The 27,841-nt window shown below is 37.8% G+C and overlaps 1 protein-coding gene across 20 annotated transcripts; it reads right to left on the bottom strand.

The window, feature by feature from the left end:
- Positions 1–25: 25 nt before the first annotated feature.
- On the bottom strand, positions 26–27,155 carry CD55 (CD55 molecule (Cromer blood group)). Of its 20 annotated transcripts, none has more exons than XR_014814358.1 (12): positions 26,919–27,155; positions 25,967–26,149; positions 24,429–24,620; positions 23,708–23,807; positions 21,837–21,922; positions 12,198–13,127; positions 8,228–8,248; positions 5,655–5,675; positions 4,135–4,222; positions 3,527–3,599; positions 2,025–2,130; positions 26–1,097 (listed from the first exon to the last, which is right to left on the bottom strand). XR_014814358.1 is itself a non-coding variant. In XM_021102172.2 (12 exons), the coding sequence occupies exons 1-11, from the start codon at positions 27,025–27,027 to the stop codon at positions 2,031–2,033; spliced, it is 1,029 nt and encodes a 342-aa protein (XP_020957831.2). In that variant the 5' UTR covers positions 27,028–27,155; the 3' UTR covers positions 26–1,097; positions 2,025–2,030.
- Positions 27,156–27,841: the final 686 nt, after the last annotated feature.

Below are 27,841 nucleotides of genomic sequence, written 5' to 3'. Positions count from 1 at the left end.
AAGAAAATAAATTTCAAATATCACATGAGACAAAAATCAATTATTTATTCCTATTTAGGGAAAATAAACTTTTCTTTACATATCTTCTTGAACGTTTTTGGTATACAAGTACAACTAATGTATTTACTGACATAAATAAATATAAGTTAATCTTAATATTACAAAAGAATAAGATTTACAATTTGGCTATGAACATCTCACTTCAGAAATATAGAATCTTTTCTTATATTGATATTACAATATCTCTGGATACTTTTAAAGATATTAAGTCAATAAAGATACCTTTTGCCCTTTCACAGGGCTTCTCCTAACCCCCCTCAAAAAAATACCCTAAGAACAAAATGATAAGTAAGGGGGTAATTCACTATTTGTGTGTGTGGGACAAAAGAAGAATTATGCCGTCATTTTGTACTCCTCCTTTGCCAGTAGCCCAAGAAACTCAATATTCTTGGGTCATTATCATGTTTTTCTTTTAAAATATGTTGCCAACTGATTTGGACTCATTTTAATGAAATAAGAAAAGATGAAAATGCTTTTCAAGAAAGACCATTTTATAATGTATTTCATCTCTCTTCATCAATTTTCCTTAGATGAGACTGGTTTTAGTTTTGTTGGTTTTTTTTGGGGGGGTGGGGAATCTGTTTTCAATATTCAATGTTTTTAATTTTTTTATTTCCTTTATTAATAAAAATAACATTACACATTTGGTGGGAAAAATCACCTTTTTGTTTTCTTTTTTCTTATATTCTAACCATGAACAAATCTCTCCATTTTCCCACCCTTTTTGGAAAGTAATTGCTCTCAATCTTATGAGCTGTTCTATTTTCAAGAGTCTTAGGAGTGTTGAGGATGTAATTTCAGGATAGATTTGTTTCTCTTTGGTTCTGTGACATTCCTATGTACCTTAGAGACAATGAAAACATGCAAAACGAAGAACACTATCCACAAACTATGTCCACTCCACCAGAAAGTTCTAAGAAACTGAAAATATTCTGTGTACTTGTGTGCACTTTCTTCTTAACTCTTCTTTGGCTAAGTCAGCTAGCCAATGGTTACTAGCACCATAAGCAAAACTGTCAGTGTTACACATGCACGTCCTGAAAGTTAAAAAAAAAAAAAATGAAATCAAAACAATTTTATTTACTGGTGATAAACACAGATTTTCAGTTACTATGTGATAAACGATGAAAAAGAATTAATCAGTTAATTTGGAGTGCAAAAAAAATGCAAAGTTAGTAAGTTACAGAGTACGGACAATCTTGGCCAACATAGAGTTTCGAGTTCAGTGGCTACTGCAACTAAGACATCTTGAATATGGCACTTGAATTTTAAGTTTTTTGAGATTAAGAACTAAAATATGACACTTAAAAGTTTTCATTTCTTGAGTTAGAACCAACTTAAATACTTTCAGATTAAAAGTCAATGAACCCACTAGAACAGAAGAAAATTTCATTGAAAGAAGATGACGCCTAGAAAGTTTCACCAATATATATACACATATATATATGTCATTTTTGTGTAATAATTGTGCCTAACAACATAAAAGAGATAAGATCTATAAACATGACTTATAAAAAGCATGTTAAAATAGATGTGACATTTCTTTAACACTGGAAACTCTAAAAGCCATCAAGCAAAAAGGAGAAGCAAATACAGCACAGGCCATTCATCTCATGATGTAAGTAGTCACAATTAAGGCATTCCTATTTGTAAGCCTAAAGTATCAACCTTTTCTTTTCTTTTTTTTTTTCCCCCAGATATTCGCAGCATTGCGGGCATCCAATTATTACATGCAAAACACAGGATGAGATGATGAGTATATTGCAGAAGAGGAGAAGACTGATGAAGTCATATTAATGAAAAATTCAAGCATTAGTCAAATCATAGAGATTTAAGCCTCTATTATGGTCAGCATAGAGGTTTAAGCCTCTATTATCCTTTATTAGTTATAGGTAAATCCTGAACCAACTGTATTGATGGACATTTTTCAAGATACAGAAATGCGATTTTATAAACCCATATACCTTTTGTTAATTACCAGAAGGTCTTACATCTGCGGCATCACCAGTCGCAGGTAAATTATAAAATGCAACATTAACGGCTTTGTTGTTCTCATGAGTGTGGTAAGAGCTGAATAGTGGAGAAGAAAATACTAATTGAAAAATAAAAGCTTAATTTCAATAAAAAAGCAATATTAGCAATGCTTACTATCACATTCATATTTAAAACTAAAATTTATCGTATACCCAACACTTCTAAAAGGCATAAACAAATCCTTTGATAGGTAAACACAAAGGATCACTGGGTAAAAGTATACATTATCACCTTCACACCCATTAACTTTCCCCTATCTCATTAAGATCAAATTTTTAATAAAATCAGTAAGAAGTAGGGAGAATAACAGGAATATATAAATTTAACTCCTACCCTCAACAGCTTATACTTCCAAAATTAAGGCTAGTGGGATATTTTTAAGTACCCATGAAAAAGACAAAATCTTTCTCGGGGGTTTGCATGAATTTCCTCTGATTCAGAAACAGAAGAATTGGCTTTACTGCAAAACCATAATAAAATACAAAGCAAATCTTCCCTCCTCTCTATGTCAGCACTTTTGATCCTATTAAAAATATCATGGCCAATTATTCTACCAAAGTAGCTAAAAAAAACCTGATGATAACCAAGACACAGCTGCCTGTAAACTCCTCACCCACCTCATACTCCACCCACCTCAGCCAAGGAGCCCCAGAGTGAATCAATAATGCTCCAATTCCAAAGGAGAGCGAGACCAAATATAAGGAAGTGCATAAGACTGGTGGTTTACTCTTTTTTTCAGAGTAATTTTGCTGAGGCATTTGCACCAACTTAACTCACTTTATATGACTTAGAATTCTGTCTGTTTATACTGGGCTCTAAATTGCATTCTTAAAAAGTTTCTGAAAAATCTAAAGAGAAAGTTATATTTCTCCTTATATTTCATTTGCTATTATAGCATCTAGCATATGTTATCGGGAGCAAATCTGTAAAAACTATTTACTACAAAAATAAATAAATAAAACCAGGACCTAATGGTCCAATATTTTTAGTAAAAACCTGAACCATTTAGTGGTTCAACACTGGGCTGACTTTGGCTAGACCAGGATGCTTAAAATAAAAGGCAATTTAGTAATAGGCCCAGTCACAGGCAGTTTAACAATATGTTAGAGGTTCTTCTCCTAGATTTTCTTTTTGCTTCTGTATGACACACAGTCACTCTCATAAAACGTACTGAGTAGGAAAAAGAGGTGAGTTGATTAGCAGATTGCCAAATGAGACTTTGGTTTTCAGATGACTTAATATTGAGACATTTTTTGAAAACTTTTAAAAGACATCAAGCCTGTTCAACCAGAATAGTAATCATAGACAAAAGGAATAAAGAGATAGTCAAAAAATACAATTAACATAAGAAAGTTATCTACTGGCATGTATCAGGTTTTACTGGAAGGAAGCTAAGAATAAATTTTTTAAAATCATCAGAATTTCTGCTCACCCTGATTTTCCATAGTGCCAGAAACCTTTGGCTAGAATTAGGGCAACAATTATTATAATAACAGCAACACCTCCTTGAGGGGGAAAAGTTTGGTAAGACAGTTAATATAGAAACATGACCAATTGCATATACAGTACAGTTTCACAATGACAAACATACTGACTATGAAGCAAGTTAAAGAAAAAATAGGAGACATGAATTATATTCTGCCTGTCTATGTCACAAGTTTAACAATAAAAAATATCAATAAAAATTAACAATAAAATTTAACAATAAAAATTTAACAATAAAAATTATCCTGATTTCTTCGAAGGAAAAATGAAAGATTTAAAATGTATCAAAATGTTCAAATACAATTTGACAGATTTGAGAGGATTCTGAAGCATTTCAATCCCACCATGCTTAATTTTAAATGATTCGATCATTGATTATTTAAATATGATGACTGTATTATATAATTTCAGCAGTAGAAGTGGCGTTCACTCTCATTTTGTAGATAAGTAAGTTGAATTTCAGAAAAGTGAAGCTGACCCCTAGCCTGGGAAACTCCATATGCTGGGATGCAGCCCTAAAAAGACAAAAGATAAATAAATAAAAGTGAAGCTTACATATGTGGTTAACGAGGCCATATACTTAGCTCACATTAAAGGTAACAGAGATGTAAGCACTTCTGCATCACAGGAAAGGTATCATCATCTGAGCACAGAGAGTAAAATAAACTTTAACTATAGAAATGCTTTTCAATGTCTAGTCTGTTGCACTTAAAATTTCATTTAGAAGAGCTAATGTTTACTTTCAAGATTGAATGCACTATTTTGAGTTGAATAAAACAGCAAATAATTGGTTAAGTTGATGAATAGCCAAAAAAAATTTATAGCTTGATTTTTACACATAGTCTTTCTTCTCAAAACTACCCATTACCCCTGTCCCCTCACCACCCTGGGTCTCCATTTTCCTCCTCTCTCCACCATCCCAAGCAAGTCCTTGAACTCTACTCTTGGTCTGCATTACAAAGAAAATTAGAGAAGATGCTAGGAAAGTAACTGAAGCTAATGTGACTAATAAGTGTACCTGGTTTCCAAATGAACAAAATACTACAGATATAACACAAATTGAACTGCCACATGGATATGTAATTTACAAACAGCTGTTTCCACCAGAGATTTTACAGCATTTTACCCAATCAATTTCTTTAACGGATCCCTCAGCACCAGAGAATTTGTTCGGAAAGACTATAATCATAACATAAATCATGGGTCCTCCAAATGTTTTAGTCATTTTCTTTCACCATTTCCCACTAATTCTATCATTTTCAAATGTTGCAGAAAAATCCCATTTTCAATATGAGCGATAAATGAAGATCAAAAATTTTAAAGGGACCCAGAATGTCTGGATGACAGAAGTAAAAGCTTATTCTTAGAACATGGATGGGCACATGTATATGACTCTAGAAGAAAGGGTGTGAGGTTGGTGTTTTAAAAGAAAACCAGCACAAAAGACAGAAATACGAGAAAAATAATTCTAAAGAAATGATTCCTCAGTAAATGAATAAGACTATTATAGTTTCAAAGTATAAAGGCAATGGTTGGAGTTCCTGTCATGGCTCAGCAGAAACGAATCTGACCAGTATCCACGAGGATGCAGGTTCGGTCCCTGGCCTTGTTCAGTGGGTTAAGGATCTGTCCTTCCTGTGAGCTGTGGTGTAGGTGGCAGATGCAGCTTGGAACTGGCATTTCTGTGGCTGTGGCGCAGGCCAGTGGCTACAGCTCCCAATCGACCCCTAACCTAGGAACCTCCATATGCTGTGAGTGCGGCCCTAAAAAAAAGATCCAGAAAAATAAATAAATAAATAAAGGCAATGGCTTATGACCTTAGAATTCACCCAAAGGTGAATCAGTATTAATTTAAACTTTCTACAACTTCGGCTAAATGAAACTATGAAGTTATAAATGAAATTACGATTATGACTCCAATGTCCTTATTATTAACTGAAGTGCTCTTAGGAAGGAAAATTACATCATTTTAGAAAATATTTTTCTCCAAGTATAGCATTTCCCCATTATGTAGGACTGTATTTACCCAGTGCTTAACGCATTGCAAAGCAGTTTGTCACCTGTTATTTCATTACCTGCAATAAGTAGCATGGTACCTGTAAACAGGAAGAAGTGTTTAGTAAAAATTTATTTAGTTATGTTCAATGATATTCTTTCTGCAGATGAGAAAACTGGCACCAAAAAAGGACAGTCGGTTTATTACCAGAGAAAAGCTATTTTTAACCCCAAGTTCAGGTCATGATTTTAACTGTTCATAATATTCTCAAGAAGAATACTGATGATTACTCAAACAGAATTTACATTAGGTGGGCATTAAATTAATATATAGAGTATGGTCTTCATTTCCCAACAACCCAAGTCAGAATCTGCAACATCTGCTGTTACTGCTTCTGTTTAAGCACCTAGAAGCTGTGTGACCTTGAGCAAGTTAAGAATATTGGAAAACCACAGATCTCTCAGCTAAAAAGTAGGGCATAGCTACATTATAGGACTGTTGTGAGAAGTAAATGAAATAATACATAGAGAAATTTCAGTACAGTACTTGTCATACAGCAAATGCACAAATATTACCCTAATAAAGAATTCTTCTTCTTCTTTAGTGTGTAGACAGAGGAAATGATAAAAAGTGTCAGAAATCCATGTTAGGACAATAATAGTGACTGTATTCTATGAATTCTTAAAGCTAACATTTATTCAGTTTTTAGCCCTGTGCTAGCAGTTTTCATACACATTATCTCATTAAGCTTCTAAGATTTTACCCTGGAATCACGACTCTATCTTATAAATGAGAAAATTGGGACTCAGAGAGAGAAAGTGAATCACTTGGGTTGAATAATTACTAAACAAACAAACAAAAAGCCAGGATTCAAAACCAAAGTCTGACGGACTCCAAAGCACAAGCCTTCTTTCTATGCAATGCTGTCAACAAACACAAAAACAAAAACCCACAACTATATGGCGTTGTGTATGGGTATTCTCAGTGGAGAAAACTCTCATCCCAGAAGGGTGAAAAAAAAATATTTCTTTTTTATGCATAAAGTACCAATGTGTATACAAATACATAAATATATTCACAATGTAGCTGTAGTATTCCTATTTCATAGGGCTAATTAGGAAAACATACCTAAAAAGCTCCTTGAGAGGGAGAGGGCACTAATTAAAAAAAAAAAAATTAAAAACACTGATACAGAGCCAGCAGAGACTAGCTTTGAAATTCACACTGCAGGCTTTACTTCCATAGCAGGTAAGAAAGTTCTGAGAAGATCACACTCTATTTCTTAGCAGAATTAAAAAGGATAAAACTTTGTACTTGCAAAGTCCTAATATCATTTTTATCACTCATGTGCACTTAGTGTAACCGGTAAAAACAATTTCCTTGCAGTAAAGTTTATCTTTAAAATGAGAAAAGTGACCTCATTCATAGAATAAATTTAAGAAAAGAAGAATATAATTTTCAGGTTTATATTCTACAAATATAGGATCCCAAAGAAAAATACTGCCATATGTCTGCTTTAAGAAGGAAGGAATTCCTCTTCATTTCTGAGCACAAGTTGGAATTACAATTCACCCTAAGGGAAGGTTTCTGCATGCTATACACTTAAAGAACTTCAGAAAAATATAATAAACACCTCAAGCCTTCACTGAATGCCACTGAGGTGATAAGAAAAAGCTCCTCTATTAAATTCATCACTGTCGTTAACATTAAAACATTAACTCATGAGGTTTTCATTTAGAATACATTTATTTTTATTTAAAATGTAGAATGAACAAAGTGAACTCCAACTATTGGAATCTTCCAAGATAAATCTTTTAACTTAAAAGAGGTTCATTTAAAATATAAAAACTATAATAAAAAAATAATAAAAATAAAAAACAAGTACCTGCTTTCAGTTTTATATTCATACATGCATACGATAGGAGGCTTCCGCTTATAAATACATAAGTCGAACATATACACTTTTTATAAGTGTATTTTCTATTAGACATTACTTATCAACATGCCGCTTTAGCTGTATTGCTTCTTAACAAACATTTCTTTTACCATTCTACTTTAGGGGTTTATTAATCTTCTCGTTAATGCATAACATCAAATAATGTATTTACGAACAAAAAAGGACTGGGTCAAATGCTAGAAGGAATTGCAACACAGGTATGTTGACAGCGATGGAATATTTTTTCAAGATAAATTTAAACCACTGACAGGGGAGGCTAAAGGAAGAGGATATAATCAAAAGTAGTGCCCTTTGTTTTACCTGGAATAGCACAGAAATCTAGAAATGGTCAAGGAGTAGTTTATGATTAATTATAAAATACTTCAGAGTAGAAACTTCAGCCACCAGAATGATCTATTGCGACAAAAGGCATGCAATAATACTTGACTGATTGGCCAAGTGAAGTTTCCTAAAATTACCTTGGAAGAAGAACATGGTTGGGAATACTTAGGAACATACCACATACCGAGTACCAAATGGTGTCCACAAAACACGTCGATACAAGGCATTTATCCATTTTCTCTTTGGCACCCATAAACAATGCATTTTAATAGTATTCCTAAGACAGTTAAAAAGCAATATTCTTTTCCAGGAATATGGATGGTACTTCCTACAGAGAAGACAATTTCTTTTAACTGCCGGAGAGCCAAACTTACCAGACGACATGATTCTCATGCCTAAAGAAGAAAAAAGAATTACAAAAGTAGAAATATTTTAAAGTTATTGATTGACTAGCAATTTAATATATTTCTATGTCAGATATACTTATATATATATTTATTTATATTGATATAATTTAATATATTTATATATCAATCACCTGTACTTGAAAGTTCAAAAGTAACTCATTTTCATAACTAAGAAATAATTAGAAATAATTAATGAGAACAATTATACATTGTTAACTTAGTCAACTAACATACATGCCAGTGCCTCTGAGGCATGATGGCAATTCCTCTTTATTGTATTTTATATTTAGTGTTGACTCTGTTTAATAGATAGAGGCACTAGTATCTGTCAGGATGTGGGTTCAATCCCCAGCCTCACTCAGTAGGTTAAGGATCCGGCATTGCCACAAACCACACTGAAGGTTGCAGACGCCACTCGGTTCTGGTGTTGTTATCTATGGCTGTGGCGGAGGCTGGCAGCTGCAGCTCCGATTCAACCCCGAGCCCAGGAACTTCCACATGCTGCAAGTATGGCTCTAAAAAAGAAAAAAAAAAAATACAATAAACAGTTACTGTAAAAGAAACACTATGCAAATTTGATTATATGACTTGATGGCAGGTCAAGGTTGTTGTAAGGACTAATACTGACAAATGGAAAGTGCATGGTACCTGCTACTACGATATGCACTCAATAAGAGTAACTACTGTTATTTTTTTCAATAAGGGCAAAAAGATATGTAATATTTAAAGAATAAATTATTATACATAAAGAAACTGGATCCCAAATATTTGCTGTATTTTTAATCATAATAATTGACTAGGTTTTAGGTTAAATTTGTTTAATTATCTTGTATTTTCACAGAAAGAAATATTTCAACAAAGTTAGCTCTATAACCAATTTTTTTTTAAAGAATAACAGTGAGTATTTATTTCAGAGAGAAAGATATCATAACAAATGACAGTTTTGAAATTCTGACAAATTCCAAAAACATCATAAAATCTAGGAGAAAAACTAGAGTTTTTTATTATTATTTAACTGTCTGATGTCACATCTATAATTCTATTTGTTCCATATTTGTTGCATATTGTTGATCACATGACAAGAATTTTGTTATATCTTGTCACATGGTCATGACATGACACACAGAGAGAATAGAAGGATAATCAGTCATTCTTCTGGTATGCTTGATCAAAATTTGTTTTCTTTCTGGTTCATGACATTCGTAATTAAAAGCAAATATTCAGAATTGTTTTCAGTTTTTATAAAATGAAACTGCTTGTTTTTCTTTGCCTTGCCCTATTAAAAATTGGATGTATCCAACCTAAAACTTTTGGGCCCCGTGCTGTCTTAAAAATTTAAAAAGTCAGTAATCACATACAAGTGTTAAAACTAATGAACTGAATCTAAATGTATCAATGTTGAGTGCAAAATGCCAAGTTAGATAATGAAACATATGACATACTGTTTATATAAATTATAAACATACAAAACAATATCATGTACTATTTATGGTGACATACATGTAGCCTAAGAATAAAAACACAGAGTAGAAGCTGGCAAACTAACCTCAGGGACTGATTGCCTTAGAGTAAAATTTAAACAATAATATCTATAATTTTTTTTAAATAGCTATAATTTTTTAATTCCTAAAAATATTCAGGTAATGTAAAATAGGCTTCAAAATAACCATTATTAAGTGTATGAAGGAGTTCCCATCATGGCTCAGTGGTTAACGAATCTGACTAGGAACCATGAGGTTGCAGGTTTGATCCCTGGCTGTGAGCTGTGGTGTATGTAGGTCACAGACTCAGCTCGGATCTGGCATTGCTGTGGCTCTGGTGTAGGCTGGTGGCTACAGCTCTGACTGGACCCCTAGCCTGGGAACCTCCATATGCCGTGGGTGCAGCCCTAGAAAAGACAGAAAGACCAAAAAAAAAAAAAAAAAAAGTGTATGAAGAAATAATTATGGGCACAATGTATAAAATATGATTTTAAAAAGCATGATTATTTGATGCCACTGAAGAGTGATCAAAAGCAGGCCCAGACTGAAGTTCCCCCTTTTAAAGAGGGGAATTAAATGGAGGGCAATTGTGTGTATTTGTGTGTATTTGGCTTTTTACCTAAAGGAATAAAAAATCATGTAAAAGGAATTTCAACGATAACATATGTAATGTAAGTTCTTAAAAATTCTAGGTAAGGGTCAAATGAACTTGAGCATAACAATTATGAAATCTGGACAAAAGATTCAAAAAGAACAATAATAATGATTTGAAGGCATGGAAGAACAAACTAACTCTGGCAGAAACTAATCAAAGCTGAGAGCTGGGGTAGGTAAGCTGCAGAAAATGAGATTTGCAAGTATGCAGCAGGGGGAAATCCCTAGGTCATGTGGTACAGGGAGCAGAAAGCCACAGTCTCATTAGAGAAGTCAGAGAATGGAGTTCAGAATTGACAGAGCCCCTGGAAAGTGAGGGGCTGCTGATGCTCTGTTTTTGACATATGTGATAGTTGCGTGAATATTTTGTTATTAAACCTTACATGTATATTTTACACAGTTTTCTGTATGTCCTGACTTCAATGAAACATTAAAATAATTTTTACAAAGTTATACCTCTTGGCTCAGTCCTATTGAGATCTTCAAAAAAACTTAAAATCTCTTTTAAAGAACAAGAATGTCTATATGTGGAATCTAAAATATAGCACAAATGAACATATGGACAAAACAGAAACAATCTCACAGACATAGAGAATAGACTTGTAGTTGCCAAGGGAGAGGGGAGAGGGAGCGGGATGGACCGGGAGTTTAGGGTTGGCAGTTGTAAACAATTACATTTAGAATGGATACGCACTGAGGTCCTACTGCTCAAAAAAGAGAATTATATCCAATCTCTTGGGATCGGCATGATAGAAGATCGTGTGAGAAAAAGAATGGATATACATTTATGACTAGATCACTATGCTGTGTAGCAGAAATTGGCACAACACTATAAATGAACTATGCTTTAATTTACAAAAAGAAGGGGGGAAAGTGGTTATACGTGAAGCAAGTTGTAAAACAAAAAGACATCCTGGTGGAATGAAGCAGCATTAATTAATGAGAGGGGTTTCACTCACACAACAGGTTTTTATGAAATCTATAGCATATTTTCCTCTGCTTTCATAAAAACTGTCAGTTAAAGCATTAATGTAAACTATTCCAAAGAACTTTGTGTTTTTAATTACTTAGAAGATACTATTAAGGTGCTTTATCAAATTAGCAACTCTAAGGAAACTGGAAAATTCCTTCAGCATGCTTGAGGGATGGGTCTCTGTCAATGAATCAGACCCAGAAATCTACCTTAAGGATAACATATATTTGGTTCTTAGAAGGGTCTTGAAGAATTCAATGACTCCCTAAAGCTATTATAAAAAAACAGCATTTCTTGGAGTTCCCCTTGTGGCAAACAGCAGAAATGAATCTGACTAGTATCCATCAGGACACAGGTTCAATCCTTGGACTTATTCAGTGAGTTAAGTGTCCGTCATTGATGTGAGCTGAGGTGTAGGTCACAGACCTGGCTCAAATCTGGCGTTGCTGTGCCTGGTAGGCTGGCAGTGTAGCTAGTTCCGGTTTGACCCCTATCTTGGGAACTTCCGCATGCCCGTCAGTGCAGCCCTAAAAAGTGAAAAGCCAAACAAACAAACAAACAAAAAAAAACAACAAAAAACAGCATTTCTTCACCGACCTTAATTTAGCACATGGAGCCACAACCTTTTTCTACTTTATTGCAAAATATGTCTTAAAGATGTGCTGTAGCACAATCCAAGTCTGCCTCTGAGGAAAGTCAGAACATTAGTATGAAGAAATTCTGTCTGTGACAAATCAGAGACTATTTAATGTTATAATCCTGATCAAGTTGAAATTTCCACCATATTATGTAAGATCCAGACTCAGAAATCTGAACAGAGTCAACTGACCTGAAGAAGGGTTTCCTCGATTTTTAGATGTACTTGAATGAAAACTCGTTGTGGCCCTGGGAATAGCTGGATACTTTGTTGCTGTAACATGAGCAGAAGTCAATCTTTGCTGTAGACCTTTAGTTTTTGAGGTATGTACAGGAGTGGACTTTCCTGTTTCTCGAAGAGTCTGTGTCAGTGAAGCTTTTGCTGTGGTGAATCTTTGGGTTGTTGATGTGGCCTGTGGTGCAGAAGCATTTGCCATGATGGGATTCTGGGCTGCTGTAGAGAGAGTGTTTGATATGGGGGAACTGGGGGCTCGTGTGGCAGAATCATTTGCTGTGGAAGGTTTCTGAGAAGTTGATGGGACTTCTGGAGCTGGAACATTTACTGTGGTGGGTTCCTGAGGAGTTGGTAGTAAGTCTGTAGCTGGAGTATTTACTGTGGAGGGTTTCTGAGGAGATGATATGGCTTTACTATCTGGAACATTTACTGTGGTGGGTTCCTGAGGAGTTGGTAGTAAGTCTGTAGCTGGAGTATTTACTGTGGAGGGTTTCTGAGGAGATGATATGGCTTTACTATCTGGAACATTTACTGTGGTGGGTTCCTGAGGAGTTGGTAGTAAGTCTGTAGCTGGAGTATTTACTGTGGAGGGTTTCTGAGGAGATGATATGGCTTTACTATCTGGAACATTTACTGTGGTGGGTTCCTGAGGAGTTGGTAGTAAGTCTGTAGCTGGAGTATTTACTGTGGAGGGTTTCTGAGGAGATGATATGGCTTTACTATCTGGAACATTTACTGTGGTGGGTTCCTGAGGAGTTGGTAGTAACTCTGTAGCTAGAGTATTTGCTGTGGAGGGTTTCTGAGGAGATGATAGGGCTTTGGTACCTGGAAAATTTACTGTGATGGGTTTCTCAACAGCTGGTATGGCTTTGACAGTTGGAGAAATTTCTGTGGAGGAAAAATATTATTAAACAATTAGCTACAAACTCACAGCAAATATAATACTCAATGGGGAAAAGCTGAAAGCCTTTCCACTAAAATCTGGAACAAGACAAGGATGCCCACTCTCACCACATTTATTCAACATATTATTGGAAGTTCTAGCCACGGCAATCAGGCAAACAAAAGAAATAAATGGTATCCAAATTGGAAGAGAAGAGGTAAAACTGTCACTGTACACAGATGACATGATACTATATGCAGAAAACCCTAAGGACTCCACATGAAAACTATTCCAACTGATCAAAGAATTCAGCAAAGTAGCAGGATACAAGATTAACATTCAGAAATGTTAATATTGCATTTCTGTATACTAACAGTGAACTATTAGAAAAGAATTACAAAAATACAATACCTTTTAAAAATCACACCCCAAAAAATTAAATACCCAGGAATACACCTGATCAAGGAGGTGAAAGACTTATATACTGAGAATGATAAAACATTAATCAAGAAAATTAAAGAGGACTCAAATAAATGGAAAGATATTCCATGCTCCTGGGTTGGAAAAATTAATTTCGTAAAAATGGCCATACTACCCAAAGCAATCTACAGGTTAAATGCAACCCCTATCAAATTACCCATGACATTTTTCACAGAAATAGAATAAACAATCCAAAACTTTCTATGGAACCACAAAAGGTCCAGAATTGCCATACCAATCCTGAGGAACAAAGACCGAAGCAGGAGGCATAACTCTCCCAGACTTCAGGCAATATTACAGAGCCACAGTAATCAAGACAGTGTGGTACTGGCACAGAAACAGACCTACAGACCAATGGAACAGAATAGAGAACCCAGAAATAAATTCAGACACCCACAGTCAATTAATCTTCGACAAAGGAAGCAAGAATATAAAATGGAAAAAGACAGTCTTTTCAGGAAGTGGTGCTGGGAAAACTGGACAGCCACATGTAAATCAATGAAACTGGAACACACCCTCACACCATGCACAAAAATAAACTCAAAATGGCTTAAAGACTTAAACTCTTAGAAGAGAACATAGTCTCCCAAGGCAACTGAAATAAAAGCAAAACTAAACCAATGGGACATAATCAAATTGACAAGCTTTTGCACAGCAAAGGAAACCAGAAAAAAAAAAAAAAAAAAAAAAAGACAACATATGGAATGGGAGAAAATAGTTTCAAATGGTGCAACTGACAAGGGTTTAATCTCTAAAATATACAAACAATTTGTACAACTCAACAGCAAAAAAAATCAACCCTATTGAAAAAGGCCTGAATATATATTTCTCCAATTAAGATAAACAGATGGCCAACAAGCACATGAAAAAAAATGCTCAACATTGCTGGTTATTAGAGAAATGCAAATAAAAACTACTGTGAGGTACCACCTCACACCAGTCAGAATGGCCCTCATTAATAAGTCAACAAATAACAAATGCTGGAGAGGAAGTGGAGAAAAGGGAACCCTCCTACACTGTTGGTGGGAATGTCAATTAATACAACCACTATAGAAAACAGAATGAGGTACCTCAGAAAACTAAATATAGAACTACCATATGACCCAGCAATCCCACTCTTGGGCATGTATCCAGACAAAAACTTTCCTTGAAAAAGACACATGCACCTGTATGTTCACTGCAGCACTATTCACAATAGCCAAGACTTGGAAACAACCTAAATGTCCATTAACAGATGAATGGATTAAGAGGATGTGGTATGTATACACAATGGAATACTACTCAGCCATAAAAAGAACAACATAAATGCCATTTGCAGCAACATGGATGGAACTAGAGACTCTCATACTAAGTGAAGTCAGTAAGAAAGAGAAATACAAATACCATATGACATCACTTATATGTGGAATCTAATATATGGCACAAATGAACCTTTCCACAGAAAAGAAACTCATGGACTTGGAGAACAGACTTGTGGTTGCCAAAGGGGAGGGAAGGAAGTGGGATGGCTTGGGAATCTGGGGTTAATGGATGCAAACTGTTGCATTTGGAATGGATAGGCACTGAGATCCTTCTGTATAGCACTGGGAACTACATCTAATCACTTCTGATGGAGCGTGATAGAGAATAATATGAGAAAAAGAATATATATATATATGACTGGGTCACTTTGCTATGCAGTAAAAATTTGACAGAACACTGTAATGTAATGGAAAAAATAAAAATAATTTTAAAAATAAAAATAAATTTAAAAAAATTTTTAAATAAAAAAATTAGCAAAATAATGCTGTCCAAGTTAAGATTTAGGAACCAACTGTTTGTCTATGACTCTTCTCTTTCCCCACAAACACCTAAGTATAATTTTCAGGAAATCAAGTCTTCTCACATATTTCCCAAAAAACTGAGAGGCTATAGCTATACTATCTTTGCTTCAGTATAAATTATACCTAAATCAACTAAAGTGGGTTTATACTAAAATAGTATTGAGGTTCTTAAACTGTTTTCTACGTGAAAAAGGAAACCAAAGTCAGAGTTGGCAGTGATCTCATTCTGTGACACACCCCAAAACAAAGATACTTTCTCTCATGAATTGTCTTCTTTCCCTGATACCAAGACCAAAGAACAGCAGGATGCAACCTTGAACCAACAAAGATAATCACAGCATGGTTACTTTTTCCAAAGCTTTCAAGATGTGTTAGTGACCTTGGGCACTTATTTTGTTTCACTTCTCTTTTAAAGCAATAATGTCAATCAGAATAAAAGAACTCCCTTTTTCTCCTCCTGTGTTGGTTACCAACTTTACATATATTAGTTTAGTTCCTCTATGGATTTTTTTTTCTTTTTTTAAGTTTTATTGACGTATAGTTGATTTCCAAGATTGTGATCATTTCTGCTGTACCACAAAGTGATTCAGTTATACAGGCACACACATCCATTCTCTTTCAGGTTCTTTTCCCACACAGACTATCCCAGAACACTAGATAGAGTTTTCTGTGTTATACAGCAGGTCCCCATCAGCCAATGCAGACCTCAGTGTGCACATGCCAGTCCCAAGCCCCCAATCCACCCTTCTTTGGATTTTAGGTGAGATAACAAATACTTAGAGTACATATTTGGTGAAGATCCTATTTAGTGAAGATTACAAATCTAACAACATTAACATTCCAGGTCTTCAATGCGTTCGACGTTGGGTCGCTTATGCAATCTCTCTAATAAAGGAATACTGAGCAGTGCCTAAGCCTAGCTGACCACATAGTGCTATCAAGTTCTAAGCTTCAGTTTTCTCATCTGTAAAATGAGAAGTGCAAATAAAGAAGATTTTTAGCATCATTGTTGGGCAATAAGGGAAATAAGTTAGCTGAATTATTTCACACAGTCCCTGAAGCAATATATTATACTTGATCTTAACCAAAAGGTCGAGAAGCGATGAAGCAATATATTACATCACCCAGTATGTACCACTACTGCCAGCACCTTCTGCTTCCTTTATCTGTCTCATGGTATGTTAGAAGGGATGACACAAGGAAAACACCTAGCAGGCAAAACAGCATTTAGCAGTCACTCAAAAATGATAGCTATTATTCTTAGGGTAAGTGAAATATTGTATGGGTTTTTCATCTGAGGCCCTCGTATGTAAAATGTGTACTTTGTTGTGCAAAGTTGATTCCCATTGATCCAGAGAACTTATGTTCTACTATAGCTTAAACTTCCTGAAAGTTACTTGTCTAGATATAGTTTTCTTTGGTGTCTAGTTGAATTTCACTGTGGGCAGAAAGGTGAAACAGTTGGGTTCACTGCTAAAGTTCTCTATTTATCTTTACCTTTAATATCTTAAATATCACTTATTTTAAAATCCTTGTCTACTAAACTCAGTTATCTAGATACTTTTATTTGGTTTTGATTTCTCCTAATTTGATTATAATTTCTTGCTTATTTCTATGTCTAATTTTTGTTTGTTTGTTTGTTTGTTTGTTTGTGGGCTTTTTATGGCCACACCCGGTTCAATCCCTGCCCTTGCTCAGTGGGTTAAGTATGCGGCATTGTTGTGAGCTGTGGTGTAGGTTGCAGACTCGGCTCGGATCCCGCGTTGCTGTGGCTCTGGCGTAGGCTGGTGGCTACAGCTCCGACTGGACCCCTAGCCTGGGAACCTCCATATGCTGCGGAAGCGGCCCAAGAAATAGCAAATAGACAAAAAAAAAAAAAAAAAAAAATTCAAAGGTCCTACATTCTCTGGAACCATGAAGTTGTTTTTCTTGCTTGCTTGCTTAAAGCCAGAAAGCAATGTGATCACGGTTGAACATCAAATTATATTACACCAAATGCTCTTAAGCACCCAAAGAATACTAGCAATTTATAAATTACTTTTAGGCCACTGATCAAAGCAAGGCACCAGAGCAAGCTAATCTGATTTACACTGGGTTGGGTGTGCACTGACAACACATATCGCCATCAGTGCAGTTTCAACATTTTTTGAGCACCTAATACATAACAGGCATTGTTCTATAAATAGAATAAGGTCTGGTTCCTATGCCTTAAAATGCAGTGGGGGGAATTCCCTTCATGGCTCAGTGGTTAACGAACCCGACTAGGATCCATGAGGATGCAGGTTCAATCCCTGGCCTCGCCCAGTGGGTTAAGGATCTGGTGTTGCCATGAGCTATGGTATGGGTCACAGACGTGGCTTGGATTCCCCAGTTATGGTGGCTGTGGTGTAGGCCGGCAGCTGTACCTCCAATTCAACCCCTAGCTTGGGAATTCCATATGCTGTGGGTACGGCCCTAAAAAAATAAATAGTGGGAAACGACATTCAAAGAGATAATTTCAATACAAAAATGCTAAGGGTAGTCACAGAAGCACGGACAGTGGTGTGGAAAGAGAGAATAGTTAACCAGCCTGGTGCAATGGGTGGGTGGGGGTGGTTAGGGAAAAGCTTCTGGAACTACCAGAACAGACGGTTACTAAGAAAAACACAAGGCCAAGCAAAAATGGGGCTGAAGGCTAGAGAGCCAGTATTGTAATGAATGATGGAGGGGCAAGAAGAAGCCTGAGGTATCCGGAAAACCTACAGCAGTTCTCAAAGGATGAGGGCAAGATCTAAGCATGGAGAAGTAGGTAGACCATGCCCTGCCTTGTATACATACTTCCTGAAGGAGTTTGGACTTTGTGCATGATGAGGAGACACTAATGAGCTTTAAGAAGAAAACGGACAAGTCACATACATGTTTCAGATGGATCTCTGGGTAGAGTGTGGATGAAACATTAACGGAGTGTAAGAATAGAGCTGGAGGCCACTGCCATCAGTATCCCTTTTGAACTTGAGCAAGTGGAATTCCTGCTCTAGCTCTTAAAAGTTCATGCTCTGGCCCTCCTGTGGCTGGGCTTCTCTCTACTAGATGGGGACTCTGCAGGGCTCAGGAGGGGGTGTGCTCAATGACAGCTCCTGCCCACTCTTTTCTAAATCGTGTTCCAAGAACGGGCACCCAGAACTGCCTGTGCCAACATCCCTGTCAGTATCTGAAGAGGTCCCTTCTCCTGGTCCATATTCTTAAGGAGAGTCTACCCTGCAGATGCGTCCCTTCGGGCCAAAGTTCAATGGAGAGGGGATGAGAGTCACACAGGACTTGACCCTGGTGTGCAGACCAAGCTTGCCAGTCACATGCATCAGAGACCTCTTACAGTGCAAGGGGCACCGACTTGAGAAAGGCCAGGTCTTACTCTTGCCCTGGACCCTGAAAATGTTAGAGGTGGCCCTGACTGCACTAGTCCAGATGTGGGATAATAAACTGCATTAGAAGTAATACACATGGAGGATAAAACATGATTTGAGAAACTAAAAAGGTAAAGGAAAATGACTTAGTGATTAGAAGTCAGAGGTTAAGATAAAAAGAGAGTCTGAGATAACAGATATTATAGAGAAGGGATTTATTCCAGGCTAACATGTACCAGCAGTCAAATAAAATTACTTTTGAAAAAGAAAATACTGGCAGAGAGACAGAAAAAGAGATCCTTTTGACACGAAGGCTATGTTCAGAGGTAAAAAATTACTACCTCTGATTGATATATAACCAAGGATAATTTTTGAGCATGTCTATTATTCATTCCTTTATATCCACACCTCCATATCCACTCCATACATGGACACCAATGCTGTCTTATGTGGTTATAAAGGCCAAGGCTGCATACTTGAGATCAAACAAATCACTGTTTAAGAATGCAGACTTTCGGGGAGTTCCCGTCGTGGCGCAGTGGTCAATGAGTCTGACTAGGAACCATGAGGTTGCAGGTTTGACCCCTGGCCTTGCTCAGTGGGTTAAGGATCCGGCGTTGCCGTGAGCTGTGGTGTAGATCACAGACGCGGCTCGGATTCTGCATTGCTGTGGCTCTGGCGTAGGCCGGTGGCTACAGCTCCAATTGGACCCCTGTCCTGGGAACCTCCATGTGTAGCAGGAGCGGCCCTAGAAAAAGGCAAAAAGACAAAATAAAAAAAAAAAGAATGCATACTTTCCACTTGGGGTTCCCATTGTGGCTCAGTGGGATAAGGACCCAATGTCTCTGTGATGATGTGAGTCAATCCCTGGCCTTGCTCAGAGGGTTAAGGATCCAGTATTGCCATGTCTGTGGCACAGGTTGCAGCTGCAGTTCTGATTCAACCTCTGGCCCGGGAACTTACGAATGCCACAGATGTGGCCATAAAAAGAAAAAAAAAAACAATCTATACTTCCCACTTGAGCTTTTTGGTAATGTCAAAACAGAAAAAGCATGTGGAAAATCAATACTAAAAAATGTCTGGCTTTAGGAGTTCCCATCGTGGCTCAATGGAAATGAATCTGACTGGCATCCATGAGGACACAGGTTCGACCCCTGGCCTCCCTTGGTGTGTTAAGGATCCCGTGTTGCCGTGAGCTGTGGTGTAGGTTGCAGACACGGCTTGGATCCTGCATTGCTGTGGCTGTGGTATATAGGCTAGCGGCTACAGCTCTGATTCGACCCCTAGCCTGGGAAGCTCCATATGCCGTGGGAGCGGCCCAAGAAATGGCAAAAAGACAAAAAAAAAAAAAAAAAAAAAAGGAAAGACAGATAAAAGAGCCAAAGACAAAAACATGAAGATAAGAATGCCCATCGCAGAACTGAAGAAACCAGACAGGGAGGAGGACTTGGGCGAGCCCCAAACAAAAGTACGTTTGCAATGCAGAAGCTCTTCTATGTTAGAATTCGTGCCTGGTGTGCACATTTTTGTAGAACTCATGACAGCAGTTGCTTGTAAAGATATTGCTCTCAGTCTAGGAGACTGTTGGTCCAGACTTTGTGACAAGTTAACTGTGTCAGAAAAAAAGATATGGTCTAGCTCTTCCTTGCTTTCCACATTTGCTTTTATATCCCTTACAGTATTCCTTACTGGGTGGTAGAAATAGGGAAGGTGATGGCAGGTTGACATGATGGGTAAATAACGAGAAAAAAGGAGAAATAGTAGGTATAAGAGAATAAGGCACAAGTGGGTGTAGCAGGAGTAAACTCTTCGTTGGCAAGGCTTCATTTTATGTGTCTTTGTATCATCAGTTGACCCCATACATTCCCTACCAGTGTTAATTAATAACACTGTTAATTAATAAATTAATTAATAATTAATTTTAATTAATTATTAAAATTAATAATTTAATTTTATTAAATTATTAATAAAGTGTTAATTAATAAATGCTTGATAAATTACACTGCATCTATTCCAGTTTCCTGCTCCTAATAACATTGAAAACTTGAACTTAGCAATAGTTTTAATGAGGGTGAGAAAGATAAAGCCTACATTTTTACATGTTGCTTGTATCTACCCCCCTTTAATTTTCAGGAAACATGTCTCTAATGAACATACATTTAACTTGATATATCCATAGAGGAAATTATCTCTTGCCCTATGCTCCCTTGAGAAGATAAGATTTTCAAGTGCAGGAACCATATTTCTTCTTTATCATATAAACTCATCCCTCAAATGATAAAAAGATATTACATGTTAAAACATTAGATAATTAACTTAGTTCATGATCCTTAAAGAGACATGTAGGTAGCACCAGGTCTTAGAGGAGAGATGGTTTTGAAGTCAAGAGAGCAAGGTTAAATGCTTTTTTTGCCACTTATTTTGGGATATAAAGTCAAGTCATACTGACTTTCAGATCAATAATATTTTAACTCATAAAATTAAAAATTATGGGGGGAAAAACCCATATCTATCTTACTTGACTGTAGAAGAAATGGTAAGATAATAAATGACCAAGCACAATATAAACCTTAGTTTGGTTTTAATCCTTTATCCCCACAGTTAATAAATTAAGAACATTAGTAACAGAAGTCTTTAAATTAGATAAGACAGGAGTTCCCGTCGTAGCTCAATGGAAACGAATCTGACTAGTAACCCTGAAGGCACAGGCCTCGCTCGATGGGTTAAGGATCCAGCATTGCCATGAACTGTGGTGTAGGTTGCAGACATGGCTCCGATCCCGTGTGGATATGGCTGTGGTGTAGGCCAGTGGCTCAGCTCCGATTTGACCCGTAGCCTGGAAACCTCCATAGGCCTCGGGTACAGCCCGAAAAAAAAGACCAAAAAAATAAATAAAATAATAAATTAGATAAAACATTCATCTATTGGAAGGTAAGTGTGTTACAAAAATATACTGTGGATAATTCTTAAGGATCAGAAATTAATTTACCAGTCCCACGCCTGAATGTTTAGAATTTCTGAAACTTACCTTGGCATTCTGGCAATGGATCACTCCACTCAACATCATTTGCTATGGCAAAACAGTAACTAGAAGTTGCACCAACTAGTCTGTACCTAAAATAATGAGGGGAGAGAAACAGTTAAGGCCCATTCACATATATTTGACTTCCCTTGTAATATCTGGAATACCACCTGAAGTATTTATTACACCAGTAGATGGAGACAAAATAATAGTTGATTATAGTTCACATGGCAGCTTAAAGGAAAAGAAAAATTTATGCTTTGGAGTTCCCATTGTGGCTCAGCAGAAAGGAATCCAACTAGTATCCATGAGGTTCAATCCCTGGACTCTCTCTGTGGGTTAAGGGTCTGGTGTTGCCATGAGCTGTGGCATAGGTCGCAACACAGCTCATATCTGCCTTTGCTGTGGCTGTGGTGTAGGCCAGCAGCTGTTCGACCCCTAGCCTGGGAACTTCCATATGCTGTATTTGCGGTCCTTAAAAATTTTTTTTAAAATTTAAAAATTAATGAAAGGGTGACATCAAAGGATAAAAAAGTATAGGACATGAAGTATTGGACATGCAAAACATTTTTGATTTGGATAGGGCATGTGTTAGAAAATGTTAAAGTGTTTTAAAACATTTTTAAAAGTTACAGATGCTTAAATATTTTCTATTGCAGAGATCAACACAAACTTCATAGAATAACAGAATACTTACATTTAAAGGGTTTGAAGTACTCCCAGATTTGATATCAATGATATTAATGATCCAAATATCTGTGTTTGGACTTCCCGTCGTGGCTCAGTGGTTAATGAATCCGACTAGGAACCATGAGGGTGCGGGATCGATCCCTGGTCTTGCTCAGTGGGTTAAGGATCCGGCATTGCCGTGAGCTGTGGTGTAGGTCGGTGGCTACAGCTCCGATTGGACCCCTAGTCTGGGAACCTCCATATGCCGTGAGTGCAGCCCTAGAAAAGGCAAAAAGACCAAAAAACAAACAAATGAACAAGCAAACAAAAAACAAATATCTGTGTTTACTATAGGAGACAAGTGATACTTATATTTTTATTTTATAAAGAGCAGGGGCATGGAGTTCCCATTGTGGTGCAGCAGAAACAAATCCAACTAGGAACCATGAGGTTGTGGGTTCGATCCCTGGCCTAGCTCAGTGGGTTAAGGATCTGGCATTGCCGTGAGCTGTGATGGAGGTTGAAGACGCAACTTGGATCCTGCGTTGCTGTGGCTGTGGCATAGGCCAGAAGCTGCAGCTCAGATTCAACCTCTAGCCTAGGAACCTCCATATGCCACAAGTGCAGCCCTAAAAGGCAAAAAAAAAAAAAAGAGAGAGAGAGAGAGAGCAGGGGCACACACAGAGTAAAATATCATAATTCAATATGCAGATGTTAAATGAGAAAATTAATATAAAGGTTTTAGCAGCATCTGACTAATGATACTAAATGAGTAATTTCCTTTTCCATGTGTAGAGAATTTATAAAAGACCGCAGGTCAAAATGATATTTTCACACTAGGAATAATTGTTTTTAATCCATGATGTTTTATAATAGGTGGTTCACATATAGCAAAAAATTATGCAAATTCATTATTTAGGTAACTTAAAGACTTTTCCTTTACTAATCACATGTAAAATTTTATAATGAATCACCTATGTACTGAAATTTAAGAATTGAGAGAATTTTGGTGGTATAAGAAATCTCCCTTTCTTGCCCATTTTATTAAATGTAATTGTGATGAGCCCATGAGGAAGGACTTTTGAGCAGAGGGGTTGTTTTATTGCTACCAGCTTGGAAACACAGACCGCAAATCTAAATGCTTCCATCTGAAAACCTAATTTTTTTTTTCATTTGTTAAATATAATGTTTAGGATGCCCAAACTTACCCTGCGTTACATGAGAAAAAGATGGATGCGCCAAATAACAAGTCAGTTGTTATATTGACATGACCATTTTTTAGTTCTCCAGGAGTCGGACATTGTTTTTCTAGAAGAGGATACAAATTGATTTTTTTTTTCATTAAATTGTCAGGCACATCTACATGAACAAGCCCATCATCTGAACCTCAGACTATTTAAATCCTACCTTCATTTTATCAGTTTCAAAAAAATCAACATATTTATCTGGAGTGCCCATCATAACTCAGTGGTTAACGAATCTGACTAGCATCCATGAGGACGCAGGTTCAATGGCTGGCTCTGCTAAGTGGGTGTTGCCATGAGCTGTGGTGGAGGCTGCAGATGTCGCTCGGATCCTGTGTTGCTGTGGTTGTGGTATAGACGGGCAGCTATAGCTCTAAGTCAGCCCCTAGCCTGGGAACCTCCATATGCTGCGGGTGTGGCCCAAATCAGCATATTTAGAGTACATACTTACTTCATTTTAGGTAACTTTAAACTAATTAAGTGTGAAATCAGTGAGTAAATTACTATTTCTAGCTCACAAATATTTAGTTTGCCTAATTTAAAAGAAAATGGTTCTAATGATTCACTTAAGAATCATTCTAAATAATATGTACACTTAGACTTCCACTATGAGCGAAGGAAGAAGCACCATTTCATTTCCTTAGAGACCGTATGATTTAAGAATACTCTTTAAAGTTATACTCACTTTTGCAAAATTCATCCGGTTTGGACCACGTAAAATTCTGAAGGCAAGTTAGTTTTTCTGATAGAGTAAGATCCCTTTTATAGCCCTTACGGCACTCATATTCCACGGTGAAACCCTCTGGGAAATAATTCTGTTTGCTGTAAGACTTTTTAAGAGATGCAAAATGTAGCCTGGTTGGAACATCACAGCTACCTAAAACAAAAGCACAAAAAAATTTGTATCACTTTATTTTATAACCTACGTTTAATTATCTGATTCTTATACCACTCCTTTTTCTCTACTTCTTTGTACACATTTGGTAGTTAACTATAATAATATCACTATGCCAGTTAGAGTGCATCAAGCATATTCACATATAAATTTTCATTTCCCAACTACTAGAGGCCTGTGAAGTACATTTGGTACCTAGAAGTCACTATGCCCACAGTTCAGAAAACCTAACCCATTTAAGTTGCCTGGCAGAGTTCTGGCACTGACTCAATAAATGCCAGTTCCCAGGTAGCACAGGGGTAGATGAGAACCAGTATTTCCAGATCCCTTGGCTAGTGTCCTGGACAACAAAAATAGTTAATAATGCTAATACGTATTGAGTACTTCTAAATGTTTTGCACATATAACTCATTTAATCCTGGGCACAAGGATCAGATGAGCCGATGGTGTACATAAAGGGACGGGCAAACTGTATGTACCATGTACATGTGAATTTACAGTGGCCTGGTAGAGTGGAAGGGGCACTGGGTGTAAAGCCCAAAGACTCAAGTTTCAACCTGGCTCTCCTTCATAAGGAGCTTCTGATCTTAAGGAACTCATTTAACTGGAGGCTGCTTTCTCAACTGTAAAATGTAGCTAAATCCCTAAGTCACCTCATGGAGTTGTCTGGAGGATTAGATGAAGTGCTATATGTGCAAAGAGTTATGTACTTCAATCTACTGCCTTCTATCATGAAGAGATGACGACAGAAAGTGAAAGCTGATGTTACACCTAGGTTCAAAAAACACTTGTGGCAGTTTCTTGGAGCTTCCACTGCTCCAAGGTGTTGGAAGGGAGGCATCAAATCTTAACTTTATCTTTACATCTACATGTCAAAGCTAATATAGGGCCATGACTACAAGGATAGATTTTGAGATAAAAATAGAGAACTTTTAAAAATATCACCACAGAGTTGCATTTGGTAAGTCCTACCTTACAAAACGAAATTTAAGAAAACAGAAGATCTATGTTATGTGTCTCAGGATAATTGCCAAACATAGTTATACATAATTTACTCCCTAAACAGTACCTATTGTTTATTTTCTCTACTAATCAGTTCAGGAGCTACAGTGTTAGGGAAAAAAAAAAAAAAATGTTAATGAAGAGCAGGACCTATTCCAGGAAGTAATGCCATCAATTAGCTAGATGGTGAAGTGGCAACAGTTATACCCTGGGGTTTAATAATGCTAGAAAACTATCAATTACCAGTCACTCCAAAGAGGCATAAAATTAAACTTAAGAAACATTCCATTCCCATAACTTTTCTTAAAAAGAAATGATTTACTTACGATTACAAAATTCTGCAACTTCTGACCATTTATCATTAAGACAGAGCACTGAGTCTGCCATGCCAGGAACTTTGACAAAGCCTTTGTTACATTTGTATGTTATTGTGGTTTGTTCAGGAAAACTTGCAAGACCTCGCAAATCTGGTTGGGCATTAGGTACATCGGGTGGAAGGCTGCAGTCACCTAGGGAGAAAAAAAAACAGAACCGAAGAAATTTCGCTTTTCAATTCATAGCAAAATTCCTTCACCAAGACGAAAAGGGGAAGAAGCATCAACGGCTTTTGATGTCCCCGTACTATTTCCATCCAGTGCTTAACTGACATACCAAGAACTTGCTTGGCTTCCTGGCTGCCAACTAATTCAAGACTAAAATATGTGAAAATAAACCTTTGCCTTTCGCTATTTAAAAAAATACATATTTGATATATTTGAAAGTTCAGACTTTCACATAGATGCTGTTGCTAGGCACGCAATAAAAATAGACGCCTCCTTGAAAAGTTAGCACCTGGCGGAGATGTCTCGCAAACTTGCGGCACGGCGTCCCTGCGCTACTGGACCCTGTTTAGAGGCGAGAGTAGGCAACCATTTGGCTTCCCACCCTTAACGAGACGCTGAAGCTTCACTCTATTGGAGCCTTGCCTTTTGGCTTCCTGACGTTTGCCCCCTCTACTCTCCATGCCCACCTCCTAAAGCCATGCCAGCTGGGGTCCAGCACAAGCAAGCTCCCAGGGGCTGGCTAGCAGCGGAGAGCCTACTCTAGTCTCCAGGGAGTGTGCCAGTAGGCGCTCTGATCCCTAAAGGTAGAGGACTGCGGGAACAATTACGGATGCCCACACTCCTCACCGCCCCAGGTCGGTGGACTTTTCCGTTGTCACCGACACGCGCTCTGCCCCTCCCACATCGACTAAAGGATTGTAAAGCAGAATGCCCCCCGCCCCCGACCCTCACTCACCCTGCGCAGCCGGGATACACAGCAGCAGCAGCAGCAGCAGCGGCGGCGGCGGCGTCTGTCCGCCCATTAGGCGCCTCACCGCGGGGGCGCTCCGCGGCAGGGGACTCATGGCGCGCGGGAACGGGGACCCCGAGCGGCTCCCGGACTCTGCGACCTCCGCGATTAAGACGAAATGAACCGGGCCAAGAGGCTCGATAGAGAAGAAGCTCCTGGTAGTTACGCAGCCCGAGTTAAATTAGTGCCTTGGGCGGGACCAGGGCTCTGAATCACCAAAGATGGAGCCAGGAATGGGTGGAGAAGGGGTTTTGCTCACACCAGGTACTGGGCGGGGTAAGGGCGGGGGCTCTAGCGTCACCAGTTCCTGGGGGACCCAAGAAGAGGAAAGAGGGGTCCTGGGCGGGGAGAGGAACTCTCTGGCGCGGGCCTCTGGGACTGTTTGTTTCTCTTTGGTGGGGCCTGCGGTGCGTTGCCCAGTGGAAATGTAAATATCTGCTTTATTAAGTAAACAACAACAACCAAAAATTGGGGGAACTAAGGAGAAAGGAATGGTTAAGCGGCACAGGCTTTGCTCCCGGGAATCTGAATTCTTTGGGGTGGAAATCAAGCGCGCTTTAGTGCTGCAAAGCTGAGCGGTAGGTGCAGTGGATTTTAAGGTTGTTCTCAGAAGCTGAGAAAGCATTGACCACCCAGGGACACGGTGTCTTCAACTGGGTCCGTCAAATGCCAAGAGGATTGCGGGGGGGAGGACAGAGTGTGTTGTCTCCTAGGACACTTGGTAATGAGCCAGTGGGAAATGACCCAGGAAAACAGGTCAAGCAACACAGCAGGGAGGGAATATTGTGCCTACCATGTTTTCATGAGAATCGCTTTCTGTGTCAGAGTTATTTACCAAAGACACCTCTTGAATTCTACTTAGGGACCAT

This window comes from Sus scrofa, chromosome 9 (genome assembly GCF_054392235.1).
Source record: "Sus scrofa isolate SSC_HxYL_T2T_F1_AM1 chromosome 9, Sscrofa_HxYL_maternal_Yorkshire_Landrace_v2.0, whole genome shotgun sequence".
Lineage (NCBI taxonomy): Eukaryota > Metazoa > Chordata > Mammalia > Artiodactyla > Suidae > Sus > Sus scrofa.
The sequence above is the reverse complement of the archived record's forward strand: the minus strand, read 5'-3'. Positions and strand labels throughout refer to the sequence as shown.

Coding starts and splice junctions, on each gene's coding strand:
- CD55 (XM_021102161.2), bottom strand. CDS start 27,027: ATGAGTCCCCTGCCGCGGAGCGCCCCCGCGGTGAGGCGCCTAATGGGC. Junction 21,923..23,707: donor TTTTTCTCATGTAACGCAGG/GTAAGTTTGGGC, acceptor TCATTATTTTAG/GTACAGACTAGTTGGTGCAA. Junction 8,249..12,197: donor TCGAGGAAACCCTTCTTCAG/GTCAGTTGACTC, acceptor TTTCTTCTTTAG/GCATGAGAATCATGTCGTCT.